We start from the raw sequence: 21,014 nt of genomic DNA on the forward strand, positions 1-21,014 counted from the left end.
ATAATAATAATAATAATAATAATAATTGTATAGCCAACAGTCACGTATTGACAAAAGAGTAATGTGATATACTACATTTTTATTTTATAAATATCTCACAATGCTAATACGACAATCTCAACTAAGTCTTAAATTTTTTTTTTTTAACAATGATTGATTCAATAGTTGTTTGAAGCTATCATATAAAATAATTATAGAATAAAAATGTAGTATACTGGCATGTTTGGGTGATTTTATTTTTTTTCAAATATTTTTCAATAACTATATTTTTAGAATTCAAATTCTACATAATTTTATCTCAGATTTTCTAAACCATCTAAACATAATTTCAAAAAATAAATTTTCTCAATATCTACAATTTTTCAGAACAAGCCATACTAGCTTCTCGCATTCCTCTAGACAAGGATATAGTCAATTTTGCATATTCAAAGCGATTGTAGAAAAAGATAAGACTCAATAGATTCACAGAGACATTTGGACTGAAACGCTAGAACAGCATGTTCTTCAACCATTTTGCAAATACATCAAAGCAGTTTGATTCATGCTTCCTCAATTGAAGAGGACAAGGGGACTGGGGGTTTGGTAGGCACCCAAGAAACCTACTTTTGTTTGAGGCCCTCCAACAAAAAATAATCATAGCAGATGAGCTGATAATTAATTGAAAACTATTCCTATTAACACAGGAATACTCTTAATGTACACCTATACTCAATTATGACAAAAGATACCACTGATCTTCTCATTGCCTACCCAGCCACCAATAATACCCATGACTGACATATCAAACATCCGAATTGCTACTCAACAAGCAGCCCTGCATCCTAACGTCCATACTCTGCGTGCACTGGAAAGGCTACCCGGCCGCACTGGAAAGGCTAAACCATACTCTGCATGCACTTAAAATAACCGGCATACCGGCCCAGTATGTCACTCCTTGCAATGCCAACAGTCAATCAATTTACATGACCTATAATTTATAAAGCCCAGAAGGGCTTTCGAGCTGCTACTGCACTGGATTTGCCACTAACTGATTCTTCGTAGTTTTCCTCGGAATCATCATCCTCCTCCCCATATTCCATCAGCTTGACCAAAGTATCTGAAAAAACTAACAGTTGCAGCCACATTGTAAACAAGACATACAAGGAATATGCTCCTGCCTCTAATATAAGAAACAATAATCCCATCAACATTAAGATTAAGTTTCTATTCCTACCAGGAACAGAGTCAGACTTTGTTTTCTTCAGAACATTGTTCTTGTCATGCCCTGTATCAGCATGCGTTGACGTTGAAAATTTTGGCGGAGGTGGTGGTGGAGGCATGGTTCTTGGCAGGGATGGTGCCAATCCGTTGGATGACGACTGGACCAACTTCTTTGGGGCTGGCATAGTCGATACATTTCTCACATCCAAATCTGCTGAGGGCTCAGTTGGCTTTAAAAATTTTGAACCCTGCAGTGAGTTAGAAGGAGACAATCCAAACCTAATTTATTAGTAACAAAATATAAGGTTCTATAAGACACAAATTCGGATTAAAAAAAATTCAGAACTATAACACAAGTTTAGAGAAAAAAAAAAACAAATAACAAAAAAATATACAGATGAAGAAGAAGCAATTGGGAAGAAATGAACAAGCCACTGGCAGGCACATAAAGGGGGTTACTTGAGTTACCACTTTGATTTGATGTCTTTGAATGAGTGTTAGTGCATAGGTTTCTAGGTGATCTGGGCATAAATGTAAGCCCCTGAGTTTTCACATCAAGTTTTGTAACGTACAAATATCAATGTCAGGATTTGTGCAAGTTGGTGCATAGAAAAAACTTCCTCCAGATCTGAGGTTGAAACAGATGGTTATCACTATAAAGGTAGACAGCATATAAACACAGGTGCCGAAGTGTTTAACTGTGATTTAACACGCATTGGGTATCAACTTCCCCATTAGGTGCTGCCCACCAGCACAAACAGCCAATTTCTTCCCAGTGAAGAGGTATAGACATCGATATAAACATGACTTCCTGTCCTGTCCCAAGAACCTGACTCCAAAGAGAAGAGAGACTAAATATAACATATATCACTTTCTCAACCCTAGCTAGGGCTTTGAAAGGGGTCATCCCAAGACTTTAGGGCACCTGGTTTTCATGACCAGAAATCTCCATTCAAATTAACCCAAGAATCTTTTCATGACATATTTTTTCTATTTTCTCAAAATCAAATTTGGTTCCTGGGAGAGTGGTTATGCCTGACACAAAACCACAACACAATGACATTATAAGTCAAAGTACAAACCAGAAAAATGCTTGGCATTCAGTTTGACCACTGGTTAACGTGAAATGCAGATAGAACAGATGGGGTCCTACTGAGGTGCTTGTCAAATCAGTTTTTAAAATGAGTCATGAATAGAAAATGTTCAGCTCTGCAACCACTAAATTCCAATGACAATAAAATCAAAGCTTGCTTTGGTGGTGGCAGAACCACTTCTGAAGTAGTAGCTTAGCTGTCCCTTTTGGTGGTGGCCACCCATTGAGGAAATCAACATTGGACTTATGGCCAAAAAGTAACATATTTGTATAACACAATTCAGAACAAAGATACAAGATAAAACCAAGCCGCATAAAATCTAGAATTGGCCTCTAATTAAAAGCTCTGTAGCCATAAGTTCCCCAGCCAAGGCACCTCCACAGCTGAAAACCCTGTGAAACATACAAACCAACGACCCAATAGAGAGGTCCAGTATCGGCCAGTTAGCTTCATAGAAGGTCAGAGAAAATACCTGGAATATTAAGCACTAAAGTCAGCACAAGATACAACCATACATCGGTCAGAATGAATATAAACACAGACATCAATGAAACCATTGTAAAAAAGATACTCCAGAACCAAGCTGCAAAGTGTAGATTTGATAAAGGAGTTTATAACTCAGGAAGGTTGGATATGATTCGCACAAATATAAAAATAGACTTGCTTGAATGTGTAACGCCCAAGAAAATATAAATAAGGAGTTTAGCACAAATAAGTTATATTTATTAGATGGGACTAATACTAGATTTAAGTGATTATATTTATATAACTGAACAAATAGGGATTTAAGGTAAAGTAATGAGATTAGAATAATAATAATAGAATTGGTGTGGTAAAATCACACTTGAGGATTTAATTAAGAAAAGTGAAGAGACAAAGGTAAGATTAAATAAATTAGTTTTATCATGTTACTATGGGCTTGTATTGCTTGTTATGGTAGCCCAAGAAAAGAAAACAATAGAGAGTTAAACTACTCATGTTGGCCCAAACCATGAGTTACCATTATAGCCCATTGCACAATCTTACACTTAAGGTAGAGGGCATTTTTGGAATGTTGCACATCCCCTTATCCTTTCCCCTTGGCTCACGTGAACCACCCAAAAACTCCCTCTCTCACACACACACATACCCCCCTTATTCCTTCCATCTTTTCTTTTCTTCTCCCCCTTTCTTTCCCCCACGCTCTCATCTCCCTCACCTTTCTTTTGTCCGGCCTAAGATGGGAGGAACGTGTGAGGGTCGCTAGCGGGTATTCACTGGAACGCCAAAAATGAGGCGAATCCATGAAGATCGCCAGCGGGGACGCTAAGTCCTAAGAGGGGGTGATTGTGACGTCCCACATCGCCTAGGTATGGGAATGGGTATGTGTTTATATGTATATTCGCATCCTTTTTGACACAATGCATTTTAAAGTCGTGATGGCCATGAACCTATCAGAACTTCGCAGTTAAACGTGTTTCTGCGAGACGGGTACCAGGATGGGTAACCTTCTGGAATGCCTAGTTCGGGAGAGTCAAAAGCTGACAATATTGTGTCATTGGGGATGAGTCGTTATAAAAAGTCCCTCTCAAGAGTAGTTGGTTTACAAGGCACACAAACCCCATACCAAATAAGCACTAATAGAGTTGGCAAAAGAAGCAAGCAACTGAAAAACTTATCACCCTTTGCTCCTGTGAAATTAATCAGATACGAAACTAACCCAACAAAAATCGGGCTGACATTGTTGTGACAGGCCCTGTTATAATAATATATACAAAAAAAAGGATGCATAAATGGTTTATGGAAATATAACTGACCCCACCTTCCACATAACTGACCCCCCCCCCCCAAAAAAAAAAATAAAATAAAATAAAATAAAAAAGAAAAAGTACACTCGCACACAAAATACCCCGTCACAACTTTCAGCAACCCATTTAATACACCAAAACTTAGTCCACCATTTATGGTTTAATGGAAACAGAACTTAGGGTTAGGAGAGCTAGAGTAAGCATGAACCTCACTCAAGACCAACAAGCAGCAAACAAGGGGGAGGGGGGGGGGGGGGGGTGCGGGGGGGAAGAGGCAATATTCAGAACAGTTTATTTCAATCCTTGGCATATGCACAACTGATGCTAAAGAAGGCCTGGTTTCAGCCATCTTGTGCCCAGAGGTAGTACATGCCTGCAAGTAATACCATCATTAACTGGGCCAAGAATAGATGGACTAGAAAGATGAGTTTGTCCAACACAGTGTTTTGCAATGATGCAATATTCCATCCAAGCAAAGGGCTAAAATGACTAAAAAGATACTCATTATTGAACATAATGCTCCCAAAACTAATCCTAGTTTTACTACCTCTCATCATTCCCGCCAACATTGTATATCAGAGCTAATCAACAATATATATCCAGATTACCTGTCTCCACTATTCTGGTTCTGTACTTTTAAAGCAAGAAACAAAGCAATCTTAAATTTACAGGACAGTATTCCAGCTGGCCAAATGTTAACCTCCCTTTCAAAAGAATATTTCTTCTTATGATCTGGAAATCTAGTATTATAGTCTACAATATGTTTATTGCATTACCTGCTCATTTTATACTTCCTTTGAATTCACATCCAAAGTTTATTAACAAAGAAATCTATAAACTTAGATTCAACCAAAGAATGTCCTATTTTTCTAGTTACTTGTCTTCCCTTTAAGGTGTTGAAAATGCAAAAATATAAAAGATTATACCTCGCAGCCATATCCCAAAAAATATTAGCAGGGAGATTGCACCGCTACCTGAAGGGGTTTTGCAGGACCCTTTGAGCCAGCCGGTAGTTCCTGAAACTTCCGCTTCTGTGGATGCCGTTTCTCCTTCTCAGGATCAGAGCTAAAACTCGGCTTCGATTCTTCATTTGGTATTGATGTTGTGGGAGCAATTGTAGAAGTGACCGGAGAAGGCGACTGCCTAAGGGCCAGGGCAACTTGTTGCAATGGTGTGGCTTGAGGATATATCCCACCATATCCGATATAGCTTGTTCCACCAGATATTAAATGCTGGGAATAACCAATCACATTTCCTTGAGACAGCCCAGAGTTTAAATATCCACCAGATTGAGATACTGTCCCTTGAGAAAAGACAGGAGGGAGCCCTGGGACTCTTATGGAGGAAACTTGGGGAGCTGCCGCAGAGCCCACACTTGCAGATGTCAAACCAGCAGCAGAACTTGCATTTACTGTCAATTCATTCCCAGAACTCTGAACTCCAGCCAATAACTGCTGAGGAGGAGGAACAGCACTGTAAACCTGCTGTGGAGGTGGAAGTGGAACAGCACTATAAACCTTACATGATGAAACCCTAAAGAGTTGGAACCACAGGTTATTTTCCAATAGAAATAACAAACTTCAGTGCAAAACAAAATGACATTATCATGATCAGATGATCTGCAATTGTTTGATAGAACCAAATATTCATGCAAACAGCACAAACTGGAGCAATGCTGACTTCTTTAAATTAAAACAAAAACAGAATTTAAACCAACAGAGCACGTGAAATAAAAGGTTTCAGTAACAAATATTATAATGAAGTCTCTATACTACAAAAATAAAATACAATGATGGTTTAAAATATGAAAGAGATCAACACTTAACATCAGAGAAGCTAATAATAAAGAAAAAGCAGGAACCAAATTACCCAAAAACAAAACTCATGCATTGCACAGAGCAATTTACACCCAGATTAATTTCAAAAGCAATTACCTAGAAGCACCACACTCAACACTGATTGTATCCAACAAATTTTCAGCCAGACGCTTAGCATCTTCGAGACTTTTTGGATTACTGCTTGACAGGAATAAATGCAGTGGTTGCTCTCCTTCTGCAAGTTTTATGGAAGAGTTAGCTAATCAAAAATCTCAAAAGGATCATATTACATACAACGAGGATGTACCTTCTCCATGTAAGCTTTCAATTTCTCCTGAACCACATCCTCTTAGTGAGACAGTTACTCCTGTTTCATTCATAATGTGATTTATATACTGGTCCTGCATGTACAAAACCGAACCACCAGCAACACAAAAAAAAAAAAAAAATCTCTCCCAATTGTATGGAGATGGCAGAGAAAGCTTCAAACATTAGAATCCCTCATCATCGTCATAATATAAACTTCAAAAAAACTAAACAAATAACACAATTTTGACCAGCAAATGGAGCAATATATTAGGAACACCAAATTAGTATATAAAGGTACCGTAAAGGAATAAATTGAAGCAGAACACAAAATGTACGTAAAAGCAATGTGCTGCCCCACATTATACACACTCATGAAACTAATCCTTTAAAATTTAAACCAATTCTCTATAAATACTGTAGCAGAGATAGAACTCACTTGCTCGATATGCACACAGAGAGGCACTCAAACATAGGAACACAGACAGGAAAAAAAAAATGTGGACCCAACACAACAATAAAAACATTTAAATTGTGGGAGTACGCTGCCATCGTTAAGTTATCAGAAAATAGAAGGGAGGGGAGAAGGGAAAGAAACAAAAACTTACATTTGGTCCACGTATACGAGCAGCCATGCTCAATGACGGGTCTGGGTCAAAGCCCAAAAACACGCACGTGCTCAGTGCCTGAGTAACCCAATTCAATTAGAGAATTCGTATGTTGTGCTGGTCCTCATTAAGCTATGACGAAAAAAAGATGGCAATGCAATGCATGCCTACCTTCACTTCATTGTTTAAAGCCGGATAAAAAGTGGAAGCTGGCTGTAAATTCTGACCTTGTTTCAACATTTCTTCAACCATAGCAGCTGCACAATCAACTGCTAGTATCCGTTCTGCTGTATCTTTTAACTGCAGAGGCAATCCATTATTACAATGAAACCAAAAGCATTTATAAAGCCCAGCAGCGTTTAGAATTAAGAGGTGATCCTTATCCATACAGCTCATAAGCCAAGATTTATACAAAAGTAGTAGTTACTTAACCTTGAGTCATGAGCAAATAACTCATATGACCAATGTCCTTTTGTTTTTTTCAGTTTCATTTTATTAAGTGATATGGTTCTTCTTCTTTTCTTTTCTTTTTTCAGATTGTATTTCTTCTTTTAAAATTTAAACTTTGCAATATTTCATTATTAAACCACCAAAAGTTTAATTTCATATCTATCTATGCATGTTCTGTCAATCATATTCAAACAGATAAAATACTTAAAAAATAATGGATTTCCAACTATTTTACCTAATTGTGCAAAGCAATAAATATTACTTACATGAGCCCCTGCAGAGATGTGAAGATATAATGGTTTTTCCCCATCAGATGGAGCATTTGGCGGACGGTACTTACCCCTGAAAAAGAGAATTCAGATTATCCATTATATCTATGAAAAAACATTTAAAAAGTTCTCATAACTGCCTTTGAAGACCAACAAACCTGGTTATAACCACAGCACCCGTGCACTTTTGGATCTGCAAGTAAAAAAAAAAGTTTATCAATCTCATAGAAAAACAAACAGAGAAGGAAAGATGAGTGTTCAACTCAATTGAAATAATAATATACATATTATCCAATCATGCAAACTTGAAAAGTCAGATTCACCTCCTCCTGCGTCTGGCGTTTTGTGAGCTTGTAACGAACAGAAGACTCGGCATCGTTTATGACAATTTCTCGTGCTATTAACTCATCTTGGATCTTCGGCTAAATTAATTTGTAGAAACCAAAGGAGAAATGAGAAGCAGGTGAACATATCAAATAAAAAACAGATAAATGAGACAGAAATGAAAGCAAGAAAATATATGCATATAAAGCTTCAGCCAACTAAATATGATGACAAGCCAGTGGCAGCATACAGAATCATAATTTGTATTTTACCTAGCCAATGTATTAATTGTATGCCCCTTACAGTCTTACACCATTATATTGCAATTTTTTTACGTGCAAACTGTGCATGCATAGCAGTCTTCAAACAACTCCAATACTATATTCATTCCTGCAGAAATGAAACTACAAAAGTACATTCCCGCAACAAAAGCAAACATTTTTGTTGCAGCAGGGTAACAGTGGGACTGGAATACATCTGAAACTTTGGGAGTAAGTTGCGTACCAAAAATAAAATCCAAATATTCAAACTAACACACAGAAACATCCAAATTGAAAAGTTATATGACACAAAAGTACGAACTACAAGAAAAGTGGAATAAGTGGAAAATAGAAGGAAAAAAAAATGACAGACATTTTATGGCCTCCAAGTTTTGCCACAGGCACTGACACATCATTCTGTCGTTTATATGTGCCGCACATAATCTTTCTGTTATATTTCATGTATAAACCAGATCAACTTGAATTAAAAATAAACAAATAAATCATCCTAATATTGCCAAAAGTAACAATTTCCAAATGTTCCTGTAAAAATAATGAATGTTATTCCTTGCCTAACCAAAATTAAGTCTATGCATGTGCTATACTTCCTTCCATTAAAGCATATATATACATTTCAACACAAATGCATTTTCCCACATGTGCAACCTACTTATTCAAAATTTTAAAAAATAATTGTATGTAGGAAAAAATAATTGTTCCCAGATACAGCATGGATGAAGCTAGAATACAATTTCAATTCTCAAGTTAACGTGACAAATAATGCAGCAAAGTTCAAGCAACATAGATATGGTCTTAAAGATCACATATGAATTATAACCCAAGATATGGCTTACTTTTGGAACCACAGTGGCAGTGTGTTGCTGCATTGAAGATGCCTGAAACACCTGTGGTATGGTTGTGCAGCTAGCTCCTAGTGAATTCATTAAAACTGCACTGGACACTGGAGCCACACCAGGAAGTGCAATCCCACCAAGGGGTCCCATGTTGCCCAGTGGGAGGACCCCGGGTACTGCTACACCAGCTGAAACCAAGAACTCTGCAGGTTGATCCCACTTTCTCTTCTTTCTGCAACAAGCACTAAAAGTTAAAATATTGCAAGATATTGCAGCACTTATCAAAATTTCATGACCCAAAACTACTGGCAAAATACGTATACTGATCCCACTCAATGGCATGGAAATTGTCTTCTCCTCTAAAAATCTAACCAACCCCACATGATAACTTAACCTAATATATACATTCACGCCTAAGACGTTTTAAAGCAATAGAGTTTATGTACATCTTTCTTTTTTTCCTTTTTTTTAGATGAATGATTAATTCCATTGAAGAAAACTCAAACACAGGGTCAACAGACGTAAGTTTTTTGGTATGTTCTTCGCTTCCGAGGATCTTGGCCAAGTTTATGAACATCTTTCGGCTCTGTGTTTTCAATGTCAAAACAATTTGAAAAGTAAAAAGCAAGTATATCATGTGAATTTGCAACTTTTGATTCGACAGCTTGCCCTTTTCTCTTATGCAGAATTAAATGAAAAAGAACGCACTTGGCATTGAAAACCCAGGATTAGGGAAAAGAAAGTTGTAGAACTATCTCACACAAAGCGATTCGGACAACTTGGAGATTATCACAAATCCAATACAATCCAGCAGAAATATTTCACCAAAGCCAACAACGAAACCCCCAAAAACACCGATTTCCTTATACCCGAAAACCCAATAACATCAAACAAAAAGGATCGAATCTTGTACAATTTTGAAAGCGTACCAACCTCTGCCGTGTTTGTGAGGCTTCCTCAGAAGAAACCTTAGCACCACTGTCCTCGGTCATGTTGTTAATATTGCTTCGGTGCTGTTATTGAGGAAAATTGCATGAAAATTTTAGCGACAAAGAAGATTTCGAGAGTTTTCCCTTTTTGAGTGAACTGCTGGTGATTCTGGTGAATTGGGAATTGAAACAACGGGCTGCGTTCTGTCGCTGCGCAGATCGATGTGGTGTGGGGGAGAAGAATGAAAGCGGCATGGACGACCAATAGCTTACCCCCTCGTGGAGACTGGAGGGTGCCACGTGAGATTTAGTCGGACCCATGGTTTATTTATTTAAATCCAGACCACCGGTTGAATTATTATTATTTTTTTTTTTTTTAAGTCAATGGTGAATTGTGAATGCCCCCGTCAGTGAAGAAAAAAGATAGTAAAATTACATTTTTATTTTTCCATAAGAACTGCTACACACTTTATCTCAAAATAACACTTTTTCAAACAAAAAACGTTATCTAAAAAGGCATTAACAAAAAAACCACCTTTTGACAAGCAAGTCTCTCGATATGATCCTATTTTTGACATTGACAAAAAAAAAAAAAAACCCTGCTGCTGGTGATGTTAACCCCAGAGTGCTGATGCTCCAGATATAATCTCTATCAGTTCTTTTGTGATTGATGCTTGCCGGGTCCTGTTGAAGTGTCGCCAAGTGAGAAAATTAGGAATCAATTAGCATTGTTGTCTTTAGGGTCCGGGATCAATCATTCATTCAATGGAAGCGATTAATTTTAAGTTGCAAGATAAATGAAAAAATAAGCTGGTAATTAACTTGGAGGTCAGAAAGCCTGCAGAGAAGAGAGAGACCTGTTATAAGTCAGAGTTAGGCGATCAAGCATATCGCCTGCATTTCTGCTGGAGCTATCCATGGCAGACATCCTAGCTCCCTGCTCTCACTGCAAGCACTCTCCAGGACTGGATTGAACAAAACTTGAAAGCAATAATGAAAGAGAGAAACATAGCCAAGATCAATAAATTCTCCACTCTGGCAATGATAATGATAATCATTTCAGCAATAATGGACAACTTATTATGTACAGTCCAGGATACATAATAAGCTGCAAGGAAGTAGACCCCCATAGAATTTAAACTTCGATTTTCCACTTAAAAGAATTTGTTACATCAGCTCCCTTGCCAACATTCAATCACTTACTGGAATCCTACCTCTCCTTTTCTACATACCCGCACATCCTATAATGGATGCTAGAAATCCCAGAATGTAACAATATCTAGTAATTGAAATGACCCTAAAATAATCACCGATAAAACATTTCCTATTTACAGAATACCATATGGTCATCAGCCCTGTCTTCATGAAAAGACAAAAGCACATTTTCCTTTTGGTGCCACCCACTTCCTCTATTCCTACACGTCTCAGCGTATTGACAGAGAAGCTTACACATGAAAATTGGAACTCCGTAAGATTCTGGAGCATTTCGGCCTTCGTTTCACCACCTTCAATTTCATACGAACCCAAATCACCCAGCTTCCCACCAGCTTCAGCTTCTCTCTGAATTATCTAAATTTAAGCCAAAAAAGAGTATCCAGTAAGATGAAACCCTTCTACCCAAACGAGTTTTTTTTTTTAAAAAAAAAAAGGAGCAGCAGCAGCAGCACAAACACAACGAAGTTCCAAAGATAATTAGTTACCTCGGGTGATAATACAGTTGACATTGTTGGTATAAATAAGACAACCGAGCGAATCTTGTTGAAAATAATCCTCAATGCATCATACTCAACATTCTTTAATATGTCATCTGCAAGAACAGAAACCTGAAAAGACAAAGGTGAACCACAGGTAAAGGGTGGAGAGATGCCAAGCCTAAGTAAGGGTATGCATGGAGTAAATAAATTTGAAAGGCAATGGCGTTTAAGCCACTAAAACTCAACAAGCAAGATAATTGGTGACCACAGGATGTGAGGTGCTTAGGTTCGTGGTACGGGGATGTCAATACTCCTATAGCCGTAAGTGGTATGTTGGGGCTAGGCTTTGTAGTATTTGGGGTTGTGATTCACATCAAAAAGCTTATTTTGGCCTCTCTGGTATGAGACCCTCTATCATATATGTACAAATGTTAGTATGTATAGACACAAAATTTATGAATGACAAGCTGTTATCTTTCTTTTCTTTTCTTTTTCAGTTTTTCTTTATCTTGTGCACATATTATAGTCTCTTTTATTAAGTTTTAGTAAAATATCCTTTCTTTCTTCAACAATGACTAACACATGCTGAGATCACTAGTTTCAAAGAATTAGAACACAGAAGTACCATGATTCCAGATGCATGATTGTAGGGTGGCTAGGGGAATCCACTAATTCTGATGTTGAGCATCATTGTGGAACTGAATCCTAGAAATGTCAATACCTCTTGTTTTTTCTGGATAAAACAAAAGGTTCATCTCGGAATTGCAAAGTATCAAGAGTTCCCTTTAAAAGCACTACGTCTAAATCTGGATTCTGGACTTCCTTCCTTTTGTCTTTAGATGTAGAAGCCCAACCCAATATTTGAGACTGATGAGTTACCATGTCGGCCCCTTCTACTATGCAGATTCTTTCAAGTAAAACCCACACAAATTCTGCCATTTAATGTAGTCCAGAAAATCCAATATCATACATCAACGCCCCGCCTCCCCCCTTTTTGTCTTCTAAAAAAAATATCTTTCATACTAATGTCGATTTTCTAACGTTAGTCTCGTCTCATCCAACCAAGTATTTTTTATGCAGTCCCAGATTATGGTGTGAGGTTTTCTGCGCTCACGCAATCAATTGACCCTGTCAATTGAAGAAGTGGAAGACTTAGAAGTAGTAGTATAGCAAGTGCAATACAGCAGGAGGGCAAATGTTCAAATATTTATCATTTTCTGCCAAACTGGAAAGGTATGCTCACATGCATTACTGGGGATGAGTGGCTTTGTGGCAGAATTAATAGTATTTTTTGGACTAATTACCAGCCATATTTTTTCCAATAATGGAAGATGCTTTCTTTGCCTACATATATAGGAGTAATAAGGACCAATACCGCATGCAAGGACACTGGGGGTTTGTACGTTCCTCAATAAAGTGGAAAACCCATAGTTTCTTTAATTCCAAGCATGCACATATAGTCAATTAACTGTCATGTGTTTCTTTTTTCTTTTTTTCTTTTGGTTAACCACTGTCCTCCTCTTTTTCTGTCGTCAGTTAAAATATTTTGCAACAATATTCACATTTTTCATGGCCATTCAATTGGGAATAAAATTTAGAACAAAGGGACCTAAAGGTATTATCAAGAAGTTCTCTACAAAAATTCCCATCTGTAAGGAGATTCGGAGAATGAAATTCCTCCCATAAATTCATCAAATTAATGCAATTAACAGGGTATAAGACTAGAATCAATAAGGACACAACTCAGTGTATGACTAAACTACATAGCGTCCTAGCCAAACCTTAGGCTTTAACCCACTGCATGATACCATTTCACGTGTCTTCTTGCTCAGAATCAATTAGGACAGCTTAGTATAAGACTAAGCACTACCAAGACCTCAGGCCTTTTTCCTGTAGCAACGTGTAGTATTCCACTACCAATTAGGAAGTTATAGACATACCCAACATTAGATGCTATCTAGAAAGTTCCAAATCATAATTCTGAAAGAACCACCGGCAATTTTGTGCTAAAGCAAGCAAGAGTGAAATCAAAAGAGACTAAAGAATTATGGATAGATGCATTTAAATAATGGTGACAAGAAACTGAAGAAAGACGCGATGGTAACCTGAGTGCAATTTAGAGGATTCTTTTGTAACTCGGTGATAGATATTTCAATGTATTTATTTGAGTCAATTACAAGTTGAGCTTTGGCCTTTTCTCCCAAAACAACATATTTTGTCCCCTTGTCAGGCCCTGGAACAAAAGATCAAAAAACAGATTTTGCCCGTGAACTTTCACCTAGCTTATACCTAGCATATTAGGAGCGAAACAGGCATCAAGCTAGAGCTGTTTCCATGAAGTACCAGAACTTAATTTGTGAAAAGCCTTGCTGATCTTTACTGAAGTAGAATTGATTCCGCCACATAGACCTTTGTCTGAGGATATGGTAATAATAACATTCTTCTTGACATCGACACCTAGCATTATATCAACAACAAAAACAGAGAAATATCATTAAAATCCTTGACTCTGTTTTTATGGAGCTCGCTTTTTAAGTTGTTTGGTGTCATTTGGGTTATGCCTAGATGGGTGAGAGAGTTGTTGGTGAATTGGGGAGGTCAGGAGGGGCAAGCCGGATACATATAAAGTACACAAGCGAAACACCTAGCTAAAGGAGAAAAAATAAACTGTGTATGAAGAGAAGATAGGACTGGCGAATGATGACTTACAAAAAAGTACTTTGGAGTATCGCCAAGAAGTGCAGTAAAAGCCTGCCATAGGCCACGAGAGTTTTCTGCTCTAGCCTGAACGGCTCGTAGCTTGGAATCTGCCACCAGCTTCATTGCTTTGGTAATTTTCTGAATGTTCATTCGATTTCTGACCGCAGTAAATAGTAGAGTCCATAATGGTGTGTTGGGGTATTGAATTTTGAGAATTAGAATTGAATTTTAATTCTATTTACAAATATCGAGGTAAAAAATTGTGTTTGGGTGTTGAATTTTGAGATTGAAAAATATTATATTTTAATGGTAAGAAATGATTAAAAGTTTAAAAAGTTGTGTATAATGATTAGTATTTTGAAAAGTTGTGTGAAATAATAATTTAAATAATAATAATTTATTATATATTGATTATTTAATTAAAAATAAATAAATAATTTTTTTTAAAAAAAAAAATTGAAATCAAAATTAAAAATTTTAAAAAAAAAAAAATGAAGCAAGGGGTGGCCGCGCGCCACCCCCAGAGGAGGTCGGGGGTGGCCGCGCGACCACCCCCAGTGGTCGGGGGAGGCCGCGCGGCCTCCCCCAAGGGTCGGGGGAGGCCGCACGGCTACCCCCAAGGGTCAGGGGTGGCCGCGCGGCCACCCCCAGTACTCGGGGGAGGCCGCGCGGCCTCCCCCAAGGGGGTGGCTGCCGGCTTTGTTTTTTTTTTTAATTTCTTTTTTTTTTATTTAAATTATTAATATTAATTTCTTTTATTTTATATTGATTTAAATTATTAATATTAATATTAATATTTTTTTTAGTCAACTTTTTCTGCGCTGGGTCCCACCATTAATCTGAAAGACAGTCAAGTGGACTCAAAATTCGGGTCAAAATCCGGGTTTTTAGGCGGGTGGATGGGTTTTAGAAAAAACCCGGATGAAATAATTATTCATTTTTAATGCCAAACAGACTATTAAGTATTTCTTGAACCAATAAAAATGTAAGTTCACTGTAACTTTGTTTAGGGATTTTCTGCCAACACTGTTGAAAATAGGGGAACAGGGTAGGGGTCCACAGCTGCAAACAAGGTAAGTCTCAATGGGAAAAACCCACTTCATATGATATCTTTGTCTTATTAATCGTCGGCCAACCGCCGCCACTTAGGAAAAGCAAGAGCTTCAGTGAGAGATGACCACTTGGGTCCACCAGAAAAATTAATTAAAGAGAAAAAAGGCATCTGCAGTAATAAATGAAGATACAAAAAAATAATAAGAAAGACAGACATATAAAAATGTAGTATTTTTCTTTTTACATGCATATATAAAAAAAAGAACAACTCTCTCTCTCTCCTAAGTTACAAAAAGTCCTTTTTTCCGGTGAATTTATCCTAACTTGATCGTCGGAGGAGGTGTTGCCGGGATACCCCCGACGACCCTTTGTTTTGCAGAATCCTTGAAGAAACTTCATTTAACGTTTGTTCTTCCCGGAAGGTCCAAAGTCTGGTGTCAATCTGGGATCAACACGTTACCAAGCTAAAAATCCCTTTAACAATACTCACTGACTTGAGTTGAAATAAAACGAACCCCCTGTCCCCTGAGGAGGCAACTCCCTGTGAACCAAGGTGTCGGTCAGTTGTTTGAAAGGGCAAAACCAATCAGAAAAAGTTACACATAAGGCAAAATATGGAAAGTAAGTAGTTTAACAATAAAAGATTCAATGGGAGTTCAGTATTGTTTTGTCTAAACTCCCAACTTAGATGACTAACATAGATTAACATAAGATTCCATCTGAGTCAAACATTGCTTTAATTATAATTCCAATAAGCTTTAGCTCAAACCCCCCAATAATAACGGGGTTGAGGGTGAGTTCTTGGGTTTAATACTCATCAAATGTTTGAAATTGCGGTTTTAATAACCATTCCTCCGCCCATTCTTCGCTTGCCTCATCGCTAATACTACAAGAGACCCCATTGATACTCATTTTTCAGCCAATTTTCCGGAGTCTGCGCATTGTGAAGCACCACTAGAGAACTCAAATTTCCATGTACACAGACACCGCGTACAATCTTATCTTCCTTTCTCTGGTTCTCTCTTCTTCTTCTTCTTCTTCTTCTTCTTCTTTTCTTTTTTGGGTCAACAAATGGAATTGAAACTTTAAAACCCACCACTAAAATACCAATTAACTTAATTCAAACTGTCCAGATTTGAAGCGCTTAAACCGCCACTATAATATCAAGCTCCCTAAACCACAATTTAACACCCAAAAAAAAAAAAATTACAAAGCTAGCTATCATGTATTTTATCCTAATCACAGAACAAAACTATAGATTTTATTTAAAAAAACTTTACTCAGAAATTAAAGAGGAGCGAGCTGGAGCATTGATGGGATTGAAGGGGATCAGGGGCGTCGTAACAGAGACATCGCCATTTTCTGATTCAAAACCCTATAATTTGAAACGACGATTTCTGTTGGGATTGGATTTGAGGGTCTTTCCACAGACCTCGGCTACCGGTAAATGTGCGCGTTATGCCTTTTAGCAAACGTAAATTTGAGGGGCATTTTGGCAGAGCGGCATGCTGTTTCTTTGAGTACGTGTAAATGCGGTGAGCAAAAAGATTCAACCTCCATGGGGCATTCCGAGAATTGAACTCGGGACCTCTCGCACCCTAAGCGAGAATCATACCACTAGACCAAATGCCCAAGTCAACGTAACTATCCTTTTCAGCTATAACTAGTCGTTATTCAAGTATATCATGTGTTTACTCGCAAAAAAAAAAAACAAAACAAGTATATCATATCATGTGCCTTAATCAATAAATCCTCTTCTTCGCCTTCTTGCGTCAACGAGAGTAACTTTTACCTTGAATTAAAGGATAAGGATACATTGCAAGTATTATTTGAATTGCTAGTAATTTAGATAGGTAATCTAAGACATTTTATATATGATTCATATATTCAAATGAATTTTGAACTGTTTGATCATTTATCTGAGCAAACAAATCTCATATGGAGATAGAATCTCTCACATTACCTACTCAAATTGTTGTAGATCATAACCCTTAATTAAAGCTCCTAATTTTGAGGAATAAGATTTTTTTTTTAATTTTAAGTGAAATGAAAAATAACTAATTTACTATCCAAATTTTATTTTGTTGCGATTAATGGCATATATTGTAACACCATGGTCCCAGATTGGAAAGAGATGAATAGCTCACATAGAGTGAGTGGTTTATAAAGATACTCATGTGTGCTACCAATGGTAACGACCCAAGAAAAAACACTAGTCACATCTGTGCTATTACCCTAATTTCTGAATCGTTACAAATTGTATCAGAGCCACCTAATAACGTCATGTTATGTAGTACTGGAGCACTGCATGACTTGGATGGGTTTGATATGTGTCACCCTCTTTGGAGCTCATGTTTTCTTCTTCCATCATTCCCTAAGTTTCAACAACACCTCCAATTTCTTTCTACCAGCTGTTTTTCGTTTTCAACTTTTCGTATCCCTATGATATCATTATGCGTTCTTGTTCTGGAAATCTTTCAGTTGGGTATTCCGCGCTTTTTGAATCTGTCTCTCCCTCAGACCCTCCCAAGCTCTCTCGGTCGATCGTCTCTCTCTGTCTCAGCGTCTCCCTCTCTCAAGCTCTCTGATCTCTCTCTCTCTGTCGATTATGTTTCTCTCTGTGACGTTTATAAGGAAGAAACGGAAGGGATGGGGAGTTCTGCATCTTGCAGGAGACGAAGACAACAAGAGAGAAGAAATGAAATGAATAAAAAAACAAAAGAAAAAAATTAAAATAATATTTTAATATTATAAGGAAAGATAAAAGGAAGCTATTGTTGACTATATTTGTTTAGGAAAACAAAATGTAGTTTTGTTCTCACGTTTAGAGAAAAATGTTGGGTAACTGTTGGGATGAGAGAGAGAAAACAGTTTAAAGAGAGAAAATGAAGAAAGAGGAACTTAGAAAAAGACTGGTAACCTAACTTTTTAAGGGTTTGAAAAAACTTTCAGTCCTGTCCGTTGGTTTAAAGTATAGCATATCTACTTTTTCTTTTTCTTTTTTGGTTTTACATGAAAAGAAAGTACATCAGAAAAAGAAATTACAGCAACAGTGGCTAAACAACCAAAAATTAAAATTAAGAACGAAAGTACACAGGAACAATACTTCTGAAGATGCGAGTCCTATAATTCATAACACGGATGCCAAAAAAGAGCCACCAATAAAGGTGTTATTTTTTTTTTTGTTGGAACGTGTAACATGTGCTACATCTATTGCTAAACAAAGCCATAAGGCATTATAGAGATAGATAAGAGGTACAAAGAGACCCCTACATCTTAAGTCAGAATAAAGTTTAACTTTAAGCAGCTGCCTAAATAATACACAAAAATTATAAGGACACCCTTTTGAGCATCTCTTTATAATTAAGCACACTCTCAAAAAGAAAGAGAGCTGATCCAGCTACCACAGTCAACAAATACTTCAATAAAATTTGTGCATTACAAAGACATACTGTAAAACACAAAGAGACAAGAGAATAAATAAACAACCAAAAAAATAAATTTGCCAGCATCAAAGAAGAAGACCACTACCAACTGAGATAGCGCGTGCAGAGCACGCACCATTCCCTTATGCTCCTTAAACAACAAATATCTACGGCCAAACTACCAACCACCACCGCTATGGTATGAAAAATATGGAGGACGCATGTAAGCCAAATTTAAAACTAGTAGAGAATACTTGTCGGTGATCGGTTGACCAAGTCCATGGCTTTTCCATAATTCCATGGTGGTTGATTCTAGATTGTGGTGCAAGTTAAAAAAATAAATAAAATAAAGGTGATGGTGATATGAAGGATTTTGTATTTTATGTGCATTACACGGTAGCCCGTAGAAGATCCATTATGTAAGCAGTCGTGGTCAATGTGGTTGAGCACGTGATTCCGTGAAGATGCGTTATTTAGTGCGTGCAATGCTGGTGCAAAATATAGGATATAGGATATGGGATACAAGGAATATTTAATTGATGAACGTAAGAAATTTGATAAGACGCATATATATAATTATGATATTTGTCATTTAAATATATAAAAAATATATGTTTTTTTTATTAATATTATTAAAAAAGTATGTAAGAAGTACATACTATTAAAATAAAATGTGATTCTTATATGTTAAGGGACACGTGTCAATCTTATGTGCAGATTGTATGAAATTTCCTACAAACCGATTTGTAAGAAATTTATGTCCTTAATTGATATAAATTAGGAAGCATAAAGGAAATTATTATAGAGTGTATTTAGATAGGGAAACAAAAATTAGTTTTATTTTCTAAATTTAAGAAAAATCAAAAGAAAGTTACTGTGAATGCTCTAAGATTGACATGTGTTTTTTAACATGTGGGAAGCACATGTTGTTTCAATAGCATGTATATGCTTTTCAAATGCTTTTTTACTAGCATTAATAAGAAAACTTGGGCTTCTCACATTCTTAAAAGACACGTGTTACTTTTATATGTGGGTTGTAAAAAATTTATTACGAATCGATTTGTAAGAAATTTTCAATCGATATTTGCTATTAAAAAGTTTAGAAGAGAGTAATGCTAAAAAGAAGATTAATGTTTTCATTGAGTCATCTCGAAATTGATGTGACTTTTAAAATCATCATTATTAGAGTAATGCTATAGTTCTCTTTGTGTCCTCCCAAATGTTACATGACTTTTAAAATCATAATTGAATTTGACATTATCATTATTAGATTTTGATCAAACGGTGAGTTTAAGGGTGCGGTTGACATAGCGATTTTAAAGGTCAAACTGCGATTTTAAATATCAAAATACGATTTTGCCAAACTCTTAAATGCGTTTTTAAAAATAACGTTTTCAAATCGCACATTTTAAATCACTATTTTTTAAATTACACTTATTGAAATCGTAAACTTAAACAGATCATAAAAGCCACGTGATATTTAGAATGACCCAAGAAGGATCCTCATTATACTCTCATTTTCAAATTATGATTTAATAGTAATTTTAAAAGTCAATTTAATTTTAAAATGATTTAAAGAAAAACATGAATATTCTTTTACCATTAGTCTTGGAGGAAATGTAAGGGCATGTTTGGGTAACACTTGTTTTTTTTATTATATTTTATTATTTTTCAAAAACATGTTTTGATTGTTTTTTAGAAAAATATAAATTCTACTATAATTTTATCAAACTTTATCTAATTTTGTCTTAGTTTTTTTAAATCATCCAAACATAATTTGACAGAAATTTTCTACAAACCAGTTTGTAGGAAATTTCATACAATCTACATATAAGAATGACATGTGTCCATTGACATATGAAAAATACATGTTATTTTAATAACACGTGCTTCTCACATACTTTTTTAATACTTTTTTAATAGTATTAATAAAAAAAATATGTGTTTCTCATATGCTTAAATGACACGCTACTCTTATACGTGAATTGTATAAAATTTCTTACAAAATCGATTTAAAAAAAATTTACCTCCGACATAATTTTAAAAAATAAGTTTCATAGATATTGAAAACTTTAAATATAATAAAAAATAAAAAATAAAATAAAAAAAATTCGTGCACCAAAACAAACCACAACAGATAAAGGATACAGAGTCGGCCACAACAAATAAAGGGGATGGAGTCGATTGACTTCTCGCCTAAATACATATAATGCATAGGTGCGCCACGTGCATTAAATGCACGAA

At 36.4% G+C, this 21,014-nt stretch overlaps 1 protein-coding gene, 1 long non-coding RNA gene and 1 other non-coding gene across 7 annotated transcripts; all 3 read right to left on the reverse strand.

Moving 5' to 3' along the window:
* Positions 1-408: 408 nt before the first annotated feature.
* LOC133859609 (protein RIK) lies at positions 409-10,192 on the reverse strand. 5 transcript variants are annotated; one of them, XM_062295065.1, is made up of 12 exons: positions 9,903-10,189; positions 8,970-9,201; positions 7,855-7,953; positions 7,690-7,724; positions 7,529-7,604; positions 6,984-7,112; positions 6,813-6,890; positions 6,206-6,299; positions 6,016-6,133; positions 5,056-5,614; positions 1,214-1,448; positions 409-1,096 (listed from the first exon to the last, which is right to left on the reverse strand). In XM_062295065.1, exons 1-12 carry the CDS (start codon positions 9,959-9,961, stop codon positions 975-977), a joined length of 1,836 nt encoding a protein of 611 aa, XP_062151049.1. In that variant the 5' UTR covers positions 9,962-10,189; the 3' UTR covers positions 409-974. The 5 variants fall into 5 exon arrangements, with proteins under 5 accessions (XP_062151049.1, XP_062151048.1, XP_062151050.1 ...); XM_062295064.1 differs by having other exon boundaries at positions 409-1,105; XM_062295066.1 differs by having other exon boundaries at positions 409-1,105; positions 9,899-10,189.
* Positions 10,193-10,493: 301 nt separating this feature from the next.
* On the reverse strand, positions 10,494-11,720 carry LOC133861073 (uncharacterized). The gene is made up of 4 exons (XR_009898955.1): positions 11,599-11,720; positions 11,348-11,467; positions 10,756-10,863; positions 10,494-10,582 (listed from the first exon to the last, which is right to left on the reverse strand). It is a non-coding gene; the product is annotated as an uncharacterized LOC133861073 (long non-coding RNA).
* A 5,185-nt stretch (positions 11,721-16,905) lies between these two features.
* Positions 16,906-16,977, reverse strand: TRNAP-AGG (transfer RNA proline (anticodon AGG)). Its single transcript has one exon. It is a non-coding gene; the product is annotated as a tRNA-Pro (tRNA).
* Between the last annotated feature and the right edge of the window lie 4,037 nt (positions 16,978-21,014).

The sequence above is a fragment of the Alnus glutinosa genome, chromosome 2 (genome assembly GCF_958979055.1).
Source record: "Alnus glutinosa chromosome 2, dhAlnGlut1.1, whole genome shotgun sequence".
Classification (NCBI taxonomy): domain Eukaryota; kingdom Viridiplantae; phylum Streptophyta; class Magnoliopsida; order Fagales; family Betulaceae; genus Alnus; species Alnus glutinosa.

Coding starts and splice junctions, on each gene's coding strand:
- LOC133859609 (XM_062295064.1), bottom strand. CDS start 9,961: ATGACCGAGGACAGTGGTGCTAAGGTTTCTTCTGAGGAAGCCTCACAA. Junction 7,725..7,854: donor AACGCCAGACGCAGGAGGAG/GTGAATCTGACT, acceptor TTTTACTTGCAG/ATCCAAAAGTGCACGGGTGC. Junction 7,113..7,528: donor ACATCTCTGCAGGGGCTCAT/GTAAGTAATATT, acceptor TTGCCTCTGCAG/TTAAAAGATACAGCAGAACG.